We start from the raw sequence: 11,902 nt of genomic DNA on the forward strand, positions 1-11,902 counted from the left end.
CTCAGCGTTCAGCCCTGCCCCTGTCCAATCCCTTCTACAGAGTTGAAGTAATTGTGGAATCCCTTTACGGGCAGGAGTATACAATTTGCTCCATTCCTTAAAAACGATGCGCCTCCGAGCGATGATGCTTCTAATGCGTAACGCTTCTTGAAAGTTAAATTTGCATTTCGTCCCCCGTTTTGCGATTGCAACCGGATCTCGGGGCGAGAGATCGTGATCGATCAAATTTGATGCATAACTAAGTGCTTCATTTAGCGGCGTCGATCGTGATGGTGATGAATCATCTCTTCTTTGGGTGGAAAGAATTTTGGCATTTTACTGCATTCGTACGAGGTCTTGCTTTGTACGAGGCTCTGTTGCTCGGACGCTTCAAGCACGACACCATATCCAGTAAGCGCAATGATGTTTCTTTCACAAGCGAAGCGAAACGATTAGTCATAAATGTCAATGTGGATAAAGTTTGCAGACGGTGTAATAAATTAGAAGCTCGTCCAGAGGCCTCAATTATGGAATTGATCGATGTCTATTAATCACTACGTAATTTGATTTTATAGATATATTTATTTTAAACTTATTGCATGCGCAGTTTTTGTGATACAGTTTAAATATAAATATCTTCAACGTAAACTGTACATGGCCTTGATATTACACCTTTATTATTCAAGGAAATATTCATTGCATACCTTCACAAGGCACTAGAAGCAGCAGGTGTGAGTTCAGCCTCATAATTAATTTCCATCTTATCATAAATTCCTTTTCTCTCCCTTTAGTCCAACTTCGAACTACGCCTTCACTAAGGACTCCTTAAAACAGCAACGCACCCCTCTTGAGCAATCCAGTCAGTCTTAACGTGTCCACCACTGCACTTCACAATGAAAATCTGGGAAAAGTACCTTGAACGTAAGCGCACACTTTACCATGCCAAGTATCAAACCCCTCAGCAACTGTTCGACGATGCGTGCGACATAGTGATCAAGTGTTTTGCTGTATGCGGTGGCGAAAGGATGAAACCGGGCTACACACGCCGCAATGCACGGTTGATCTTCCTGGTGACGGATCTCATTCTGTATCTGTTCGTAAACCTCTACTCGATCGCGATCGTTTGGGGATCGCTGATGGATGTTGTGTTTTGCTTTGTTACGCTGGGAATCGCCATACAGGTGGGTTGATGAAGTTCTACTTTGAACACTCCATAACTCATCACGGTCCCTCTACGCAGGGTCTGGCAAAGATTGAAGCCTTCACCTGTCCGGAGCTGAACGATCTGCATCTGTACAATGTGGCACGGTTCAAAGCGCCCCCTCGCTTCCCGGAAGTTGACGAGGCACTCTTCCACACCGCCACCATGTGTATGGTGTTTATACGCATATTCGCCGTAGCGTTCTCGATCGTCGCCATTGCCATCTACTCGTACGCCATCCTGATGCCTTTGATCGAGCACGAACTATCGCTCGCCTTTGGGTTTTATCTGCCGTTTGTTGATTATCGCACGCCGGTCGGCTTTGCCATCAACTGGGTGTATCAGTTTGTGCAGGTGCTGGAAGGATGTATTGGGCTGATGGCGTGCGACTCCTGTCTGCTGGTACTGATCATGAATGCTACCGGACAGATGGACGTTGTCATTGTCTATCTGAAGCAGCTGACGCTACTGATAGATAGTAATCACACTGGACAAAATGATGACGAAATTGCAGATATTATAAAAGAAATTGTGCTCAAACATTTAGAACACACCAAGTAAGTGGTTGTTGGGCATTGGGTGCTTGTTTTCCAGCTGAATTTAGCAACTCGAACTCCACTCCAGGTACATGACGGACATGGATAAGCTTCTCAAAAAGCAGTTCTTCATCAACTTTGGATGCATGATTTTCGAGCTCGTTGCGTCACTAGCGATCGTTGTTAGGGTAATTAATCATTGTTAAGGTCTTAAAGTGCTTCAAAATAACTCTTTATCTCAACCTTCCACTAAATCTCAGGTTCCTTGGTATCCAGGAATGGCCATCTGTCTGATTTGCACCAATCAACTCTTTATCAACTGTGCATTGGGAACATTCCTATCATCGAAGGTAAGAAGTACTTGTTGACTATTTCGTTACATTGTATGTCCTCGTTTTTTCTCATCTCACTCTTCCAGAATGAAAAACTGGTGGAGGAGATCTACAACGTAAACTGGTACGGACTGACGACGAAGCACCAGAAGACACTTCAGCAAATATTGCTCACCTCTCAACATCCTGTGGTACTCTCCGACGGGTTCTCGCCTATCGATTTGTTCAACTTTGTAGAGGTGAAATCATTAAATGTTGTTTCGTTTTAGGTCGTTTTTATATTTTCAACTGTTTTTCCTCGCCTTTTTTAGATATACAAAAAGATTTATTCTTATTTAATGGTTTTACAGAAAGTATCTTAAATACTTGTTATCTGAAATTTAAGTTTCAAACATTGTAATAACTCTAAAACGCATTGATGCACACAAACACACTGCAAGTCGTTCCAGTTGATCATTTCACAGAAATTCTCCTTCAGGGGATGTTACGATCCTAATTTATCAATCCCGCTAGAACCTAACTCCAAACGATAACGAGCCAACGAGGAACGATCTCTCACACCCACAAAAACGAAACGTCTCGGAAACATCCAACATGCTCAAGCGTTCCCCATGCTCACGAACAGGAAGCACATAAAACACGGTGCAAAAATCAAACAATCACATGAATCACATGTAGCCGCGCCCGTCCTGTGCACTCCACGGCACGCCGGTGAAACGAAACAATACAAACAAAAGTTTAAAGCCCCGAATGCCGGCCATCACACACAAACCAGAAATCCATCGAAAACGCCCCAAGTAGAACTTTTCGCCTCCTCTACCCCTCGGGGAGGAATAAAATCATAATCTCACTCGATTCCCGACAAACCACCACACCGTCGTCAACGCCGCCACCGGCCACGATCGCAGCATCGCCGAAAGGGTAACATGGAACGATGGAACAAACGATACGGCACAATCAACAGTTTCACCACGGCCATTCTGCTGCCTGATTATATGCTTAAAGTATTAGTTCATAATAAATTTGACCGAGGCTCGAAATCGGGTCGAACATTGAATCCGCGGTAAAGCAACGGAACAGCGTACAGAGCACAGGAGAAGAATAAAGCGTTGACCCGCAGCGTTGGCCCCTGCAATTAACATGAATGAATGGGAAATCATAATTTCGCGCGAGTTTTGCGCCACGCCACGCGTCACATTTCGCGCTCAGCCCGGAAACCCGTTCCCGTGGCCCGATAAAACTCGAGAATAGTTCCGCTACATTCTCCGTTCTACCGTTCTCCGTGTCATTCCTCTGCGTCTGTATTTCCCTTTTTTTTTTTGACGAACATTTTGCCCACCCCTGGAAACAGCATTGGGCCAACGTCAAACGTGAACCGTTTCACGCCGGACGATAAATTAGCCATCTGTTGGGTGGAGGGGGTGGGGGGCCAACAGCAAACCCGCGGCTCCCAAAAACTCGACCCCGACTAATAATTATCCTATCGCTAAATCAAAAGCTGTTATCGCCGCTGTCCAAACGCGCCCGATGAGCAGTTCAAAATTGGAAAATAATTTATGAATTAGATCGGTCTCGGGCCCGTGGACGCACACACAGCAGCAGCAGCAGCTGCTGCAGCTCGAAAGGGTAGCAGTGCAGGCTGCCCAGTGATCGTGACACACACCTTTCTCTCGCTTCCGTTTTATGGCTCATAAAGCGGATCTGAACGACCGTGTTATCTGGATGGTTTCCTATTAAACCCGGCAATACCGGCACAGTTCACTGTGTTTGTGTGTTGTTGGTTGAGGTTCGTGACTTTAAATATTTTCTGCTTTAAATGCAGTTATTAATTTCAGGTTTTAACGATGCATTTAAACGTTCATATACATTCCTCGTCAATATGTATTAATTTTAATTAATTCCAGCTCCTAAAAGTATGCAGAACGCTCAGCAAACTCTTCTTAATACGACAGTAGAGCTACAAACTGTTACAAAACGCACTGCAAAACTTCTGTCGCCCATTTGTGACACATACCTTCATTCTATTTACACATCAACAGGCTCACACAGAGTGTCAGAGTTCAGGGATCTTTCACCAAACAAACCCACCATACCGGAACCCACACAGCTTTCACAGGAGCGCAATTCTTCTCGGATAATAAATCGGTGTTGCTGCACCGACGGGTGTGAAAGAATGCACCATCCGGCACACAAAAACAAGACATAAAGTCAGCTCGGCTAAAGGGAGAGGTGTTGGGTTCCCTTGCCCTCTACCAAACCAGAGCCGTCTCTGCACGACCCATTGTTGTTATCGGTGAGAACGACACTCGTGAGAATAATGAAGCAATTTTATGCAACAAACCATGGCGACCATGGCGCAAAGCTTCGCCAACCGGCCACTGCGAAATAGCTGTTGTGTGTCCCGCTTTTGTGTGGTCAGATTGGTGTGACACTGGTGTTGATGATGACGTCAAGTGGAATCAACCCATCCAGTTGAGCTGCTGCCTGGTGATGCCGGGTTTGGCCCTTCAGGTTCGGGTGCTTTGTGGTTATCCTTGTCGAGGGCAGGGGAAATGGTTTTGCTCCGGCCAGATCCCCAGGAAATCGTTAAGGAAAACCGCGACATTGGTACTGCAAATAGGACGAAACAATTTCGGAGTGCAGCGTGTACAAATAAAGCCCCCAACATAGCTCTCAAGGATGTTGAGGTTTTCGTGTGGTGGCTGTGGTTTGCTGTTCAATTGTTGCTGGGAAATGGTCACAAGATCAAGTTGAATTTACCTCAAATTAAGCGAATTTAAAGCTGAAAAAGTGTGCTGTAATTTAAGCTCTCATATCTGCATCCCTCACCCAAACCTCGTCCCTCTAATAGCTGCTCTAATTAAATCATCTCAACGCTGACCCAATTCCCTCACGCACCCCGGATTAGTGATTGGCTTTATGTCTTTTTATTTACTACCGGCGAACGCATTGTTTCACCCATCTGAAAAGCCCTCCCAAAAATGCTCCCCAAAAGATGGCAACTATCAAACCGCCTCAAAGATACAGCAATGCGTTAGCCGAACCGCCGTACGCTGCGAACAGCACACATTGGCGTGGGCCAAACTTTGTCATTTACTTTATTGATTATTTAGTGTCCATAAAACCGGAAGCGCCGGCGACGTTTGGTGCGTCACTTTGATTACTCTTGCGTCGCCCCTTGTGCAGGCGCGCCCATCCGCACCAGCGCACTGTCCAATGTTAGGGTTAATCGCAGCTCCCAAGACAACTTACCAGGCTCAACTGGCCATGACTTCAGTGTGCAGTGAGACGAAGCGGGTGGAGTTTGTTGGAAATCGATCGCGCTGACATTGATGGACAGTTTGGGGCACTCTCTCGCGCGGTCACATACATTGTGTTCATTGCGCGCGAAAGTTGGCACACATTTTACGACCCGCTTTACGAAAAGTTGGCCACCACCACCATCACCACCACCAAAAAGGTGCTGGCCATGGTGTGGAAGTGTTATATGTAACTTTAATTTACTTTACGCGACCGCGTGTGCGTTTCAGATTAGGTGTCGATGCGCCTGTAAAGATAGTAAAATGTTATCGTGTACGATCGGGGTGGGGTCGTTTTATGATCAGCCGGAAAAGTGTTTCCCTTGGAAAAGGAATGTCTTGTGGGTTTTTTGGGTGTTGCTTTAAGTTGAAGCTTTGGACTACAACTTTGCATACATTCAGGGGAGCATGGATATCAAGTCATGAAGGTTCAACGACTCTAAAGGATTCAGCTGTCAAACCAAACAATTCTGGCAGCTTTATGATCTTGAATCCTTCGTTGTCGAGGATAATTTGTCGTAAAATTGGAAACACTCATCCCCCACAGACTAATCCCCACTCACGCTGTCAACCAGAAGCCACCGTTGACAGAATGTAAAGATAAATAAAGCGATTAAAAGTTACAACTCTGCTCTGGTCGCTCGCTGTAATTCAATATCACAAGCAATTGATCAGCAATTTACGACACCCACTAAACAGAGCAGCGACGGGACTGGATAGACGGGAAAGTGCCACCGGGAACGACTGTTTACGCTCCCGGTGCAACCCATTAACTTCTCTACCGCAACTTCATAATTGATGGACCCCCCCCCCCCCCCAAACCCCACCGTCCATCCGTATCAACCACTGCACCATGCGTATTGTGTCGTAAAATGTTGTCCCGAGGATTCTTTGTGCCAACGCAAAAGCACAGGAAAGTCCGCGACATCATACATCATGTAACGGAGCGTCTGCATCATTTGTCTGTGCGCCATGTGTGCATTCGAGGGTGGTTCTGTAAAGATGCTGCAAGTCCGTCGCGTCGCCCACTCCCTGAAGATTCCAATTTTAATGGTTTGTTTAGTTCAATTTCCAACCCTCAAAACCGAACCGAAAAAATCGATAATCTCGATCTCGCGCTGTGTGCGCGTCTCCGCGTTCATTCGCTCGCCGTTCGCCTTCTAATACCGGGGCAGCATTAACGACGCCGCCTCTGTAGATACGGACGTCCATTTTCCGCGCGACCAGGACCAGGTTTTGTCATCGGAATCGGGGGCCGTCAAACGAATGGCTTATGTCTGGCCGTCTGGCCAGTGTACGTGCGTGCGTGCGTGCGTGCATGTGCGTGCTGTCTGTGTCCTCATGCGTCTCGCCGGTAGTACGCCGGTAGTGACGCTGTGTTGCGATGATGCGAGTTCGAACAGACATGTCTTCGGCGCGGCAACGATCGAAATCGTTGTAACAGAGCTGTGTGTGCGGTCTCATAAATCGACGAACATGAGCAGGGAATTAAATACGCACACACAAACGTCTGTACACCAGCGTCCGCTCTGGTGCGTTTTAGCTCACATATTAGTGAAACTTTCACTACTTTATTGTCAATTTCTGTGTGCACTGCAGCAGTACCAGCAGCAGCTTTGCTCTTATATCCTCACAACCAAAGTGCTGATGTCATGGGCTGGAGGGAGGGGGTTGGAAAATCTAGCATTGCTTCTAAGAACCGGTTCAGGATATTAACTAACTGCGTTCCCCGAAATGGACATTCCGTAGCAGCAGCAGCAGCAGCAGCAGCATCTATTCATTGCGGTAATGCCACACACACACAATAAGATCTTTGGGAACTTGTACAGCTTTCGTACCTCTCGGCGAACGGTTTCGCCTTAAAATTGCCAAGGGATTTTCCCATCAAACACACACACACAGCTTATCCAGTAACTATTACTACAAAATCCGAGGGATTGCAAAAAAGGGAGGGTTGCGAAACACTATCCTTCCGGTTACATAGCGGGAAAGTGGACCGGTGCCAAAAATCCAACAACTTCAACGAGTGATTGGTGGTGTTGTTTTATTTTCATTCCTTTTAAGGGGGTACGGTTGGAGGGGATGGCGGCGAGAAAACCTCACCATTTGCCAGTAACTTACCGGCGGGGGTATGGGGAATGGATGGATGGAGAATCCGCCCTTTTATCTAGGCCACTACTGCATTGTCCGGTTCTGCGGCGATACCGGGAAACTTATAATCCTTTTCCCTTTGGAGCACGCACTATCATTGAAACACAACACCCCAAACAAGCAGTGGCTACAATTAAATAGCAAACTGTTTTGTGCTGAGGATCCCGTTCGTCCGTCCGTCCGTCCGCTCGTTCGTGGGCCTATGACATCGATCTTTGCCATTCTTTCTTGCCGGGATAACCGTTTTTCCAGGAAACCAATCAATCGAAGAAAAGTGTGAAGTTGTAGCTGGTGCAGAGGTTTAGCTTTCCTAGAAGTAAATGGCATATCTCCAAGAATTCGCTTATCGTCGTCCTGGAACCGCTATCCAATAATTGAAGGCCCAATTCGATGGAACTGAAAGCTCCACCAACACATTGATTGTTGTTTGCCATACACCTGCTCTTGTCTTGTCTCGTGTCCTTGGAGCTCACATCTATATCGCTCAGCTATCGATCGGCTTACCAGCTTCCAAGCCAGCCGACTCGACATTACCTTTAAAATGGTAACTTCCTTCCTGGAAACTGCATCCAGAACGTTAGTTGCATCGATTTGCTCGTGCTCGAAGCGAATTACTTCTGGCTGTCCATAAATAAGTCCATAATTTATCTCCCATCTGGGGATCTGGGCCAAAAGTAAGCTGTATGCTTCGCACCGACAACACTCGCTAGTCGATCGGAGACAGCAAAAAGGACGATCGGAGGAAAAGCCCAAAATGCCTCTCCGAATGAGCTGAGCTGGAATGTCTGCAAATGTCTCCAAGGTCTCCTTCCCGCCAGTCCCAACGGTGCGGTAAAGCGTTTCATAGAACAAATCCGTCCCGAAGATGGATTTGCTTCGTGTTTAATTAATTATCCCGATACAGCTGTGAAACATCTCCGCCGCTGTGGTACCGACCGAACACCATCGATATACGATTGGGCATGTTAACAAACGACACTTACACAACTCTCGGTCCCCAACTTTCAATCCCTTGCAATCGATTATTGTACACCTGCTGTTAAAATATTCATCCTAAAAGGGTGTCCCGAGTACAACGCAAATAAAGCAAATGGGGAGACAGAGCAAGGAAACAGGCCCATGGACATCCTTTTCTTTTGCCACCGATGTCTTTTTTTCTTCTTCTGTTTCCTCAACTGACCACTTTCGGGAGGCATTGGGTCAACCAAAAGGACAACTCCTTCGCCTTAGCTCGTTGGACGTGCTTTATGCCATTCCTCGCCCCCTTATTCTCTCTCTCTCTCGCTCGGAACTCCAGGCTTGTCGCATTTGGAGTGCGCGAACAATTAATCATTTTCCAACCGGCCCTCAGCCCGCACACTACAAACCCCGGCCCGACATAATTGTGGTGCTCTTGTAATAATGGTAATTTGCGCGAAACATTTATCATTCTTTGCTAAAAGAGAGAGATAGAGAGAGGACGAAGAAGAAGAGGAGGAAGAAAAAAGCACTCCTCGACCTTCTGCCGGCCGTGGTCGTCGGACGAGGAAAGGATGCAAATACAGAACGGACAAGAGAGCAATGAAAATGTGGACCGACTCTCTTTTCTTTTTGCTTCAACCTCAAAGCCGCTTTATTTTATCCTTCTTCTATTGTGGCTGTGTGTGAGCCCACGTCTTGTGAGAATCGTGAGAAGAGTGTGTAGGCCACTCTGTAGACCACATACACAGCGCCGCTTCGTTTGCAACTCTCCACACAAACCATTACCCAAATCAATCTTTTCATCTCGTTTTTTTCCATTTCCACCGCCCAAACGGTCTTTCTCCCTCTCCACTCCCACTAAGGAAGGTGCCAAAAAGCACGCACCAACGGTTTGGAGGCAACCCGACCACAAATTGTCATCGCCCATTAAGTGTCCCTACAGCAAAACGATTATCTTATGGGGTCGATGGTGAGTTATTGGTTTCGCAAAACTGGAATATTCGGAAGCGCAAAGATACATACACCATGTCGCACAAAGTACCGAAATGGAATGGAGGAACTGTGGTGAGAATTAGGTTGCGTATTTGCTCCTAAGAAGCTCACCAGCAGCCGGTTGTAGGAAAGTTGTAGAAGAAGGCCCAGTTACGCCTGTTTCGCATATGTGTGCCGTGAGCGAGATCAAAATTAATAGAGACGGACAGTATTGAATGACGAGCTGAGTCATTCATATGAATGGTCTTATCTTTTGCATATTTTGTTCTGCTTAATATTTCTTACTCATGGACTCTATGCTTGTTAATCTGTAGCTAATTCTATGCCTTCGAAAAAAGGTTAAGTTTGTGTGGTTGAGTCATTTAAATCCGCTTTTCAGTTTTTAGCTAAATAACTAAATGAATCTATTAAACATCAAAGACATTGACGGCATTTTGAAAAAAAGGAAATAATACAGAAAATATATAAAGCCTAGTAATTAAAATCTAGACTACAAGGTATTAAAAGAGGAATAGAATAGGGAAGATGAACATGTAAAATAAATGCAAAATTCGTGAGTGACAATACTGAAACAAATAAGAACACTATAAGCGATACCGATAAGAGAAAACTAAAGATTTGCTAAAACACTCGCACGAACATGTGAATCACTGCCCAATTCCTCTTTAATGATCTTTATAGCATTGAGCTAGTTAATTGTTGATATTGTATAATAAAATAAAGGTTATAAATAAAGGTATAAATTATCACATTCCTTCTCAACTCCTTCATTGTCCTCGAACACAGTCCCCTGCCCAACCTCATCACACTCAATACTGCATCAAACACCGATAGTGCATCCTCCGCAATGCACGACCGCACCGCGCATCCGAATGAACTGGGGGAATGAAACCAGGAGGGAAACCCTGAAGCCACCGGAAAAAAACCATCGTCCCACCTTTCGTCACCATCACTCGTCAAGATCAATATCATCGGAAAGCCAAGCAAACCAGTAGAGTGTAGAGTGCAAAGTAGTTTGCCGTGTTCCAGTTCCAGTTTTCCACAATCTTCAACAGGCACCCCATCTCCTGCAAGTGCCTAGCGACATCATCGCACACACACACACACACACACACACACACACACACACACACACACACACACGCCCAAGTTCCACCGCAATGGCATCGACCGGGGCACTGGGGTATGCGCAATTCCAAAAACCCTTACCCGAAAAGAAACAAGCCCCCAAACCGGCGGCCGGCAAGAGACGCGGCTAAAGAGACAATCTTCTTCTAAGACTTCAGCGTGGCAGACCTCTCCCACCGTGGACGCCCCATGACAGTCCCGCCCAACCTCTCTCACACATACACACACACACATACACATACAGAGCCTGCCGAGGCAGACGGGCACGATGATAAATAATATACCGCGCTTTTTTGGCAAATAGTCCCAGACGAAAAGAGATAAAATATTATAGAAATAGAACTAATGTGGCGCCGCGGTTCTTGTCTGTTTTTGGGAATACGGGGGGGAGGTTTATCTGCGTACTACTACTACTACTACTACGATCTAGTGGGTAATAGTACTACTACTACTACTACTACTACTGCCATACTACCTTACCTTTCGTTGCAGAGATTGTCTCGGGAAGGGGCAATCATTTTTGGAGGTCCAATTCCTCCAGTTCGGCGTTCGGCGGCAACTGTTTGTTCGTCCTCGTGGTCTTACGCATGGAGCCGGTTGGATGCGATTGCTTCTTGGTGCCATTTTCTTTCATTGTATGTTAATGTGCTAGCTTATTTGAGAATTAAATCGTTCTTAAATGTTATGAAACATTCAAATATTTCAAAAACTACAACAGTAATTAAATCAAAATTTCAGTTCGTTTACTATACGCAATCATTTGTAACAAATGCGTACTTCACGCTCCAAGCCATCCGCCAGCTCCTAATACCAGAGATGCAATCATTATTCTAACTATTCCTCCCATCGCTCGCCATCTCACCAGCCGTAGGTGGACTTTTCCATTCCGGTGCCAATCTGCTGCCCACTGCAACGGCCCAACTCCGTCTGGGCGCATACGGCGGCGCCAAGCAACGCCAAGACCACGGGATTTTCCGGCCCTAGCATGACCGCTCGAGGTGGATTTATGGAAAAGTTTTCCCATCCGCCGGGCTCGGATTCCCCGCTGACACCGATTGTTACGGTGTTCCCTGGCGGAGAGTGCCAGGGAATATAATCGGGAAACGTGGAAACTTTATGCGCTTTTGATGTGTTGTTTGTCTGCAGACTCCTTGCAACCGTTGATTGCGGTTTTACCTTGAAGGCCACGCTGCTCGCACTGGGCAGCACACATTCCGAAACATGCGCCACAGATTGTGTGTGTGTGTGCGTGCTATTGTGATGCGTTTTGGCGGTGGGTTTATTGTTTTGCTCTTGGCACACGCATCTGGTACGAGGATGCGA

At 46.3% G+C, this 11,902-nt stretch overlaps 1 protein-coding gene across 1 annotated transcript; it reads left to right on the plus strand.

Annotated features, from left to right (window-relative positions):
- The first annotated feature begins 872 nt into the window (after window positions 1-872).
- On the plus strand, window positions 873-2,410 carry LOC121595395 (odorant receptor 43a-like). The gene is made up of 6 exons (XM_041919332.1): window positions 873-1,160; window positions 1,220-1,737; window positions 1,805-1,904; window positions 1,977-2,066; window positions 2,135-2,287; window positions 2,360-2,410. The coding sequence occupies exons 1-6, from the start codon at window positions 873-875 to the stop codon at window positions 2,408-2,410; spliced, it is 1,200 nt and encodes a 399-aa protein (XP_041775266.1).
- Window positions 2,411-11,902: the final 9,492 nt, after the last annotated feature.

Source organism: Anopheles merus, chromosome 3R, assembly GCF_017562075.2.
Source record: "Anopheles merus strain MAF chromosome 3R, AmerM5.1, whole genome shotgun sequence".
Taxonomy (NCBI): Eukaryota; Metazoa; Arthropoda; class Insecta; order Diptera; family Culicidae; genus Anopheles; species Anopheles merus.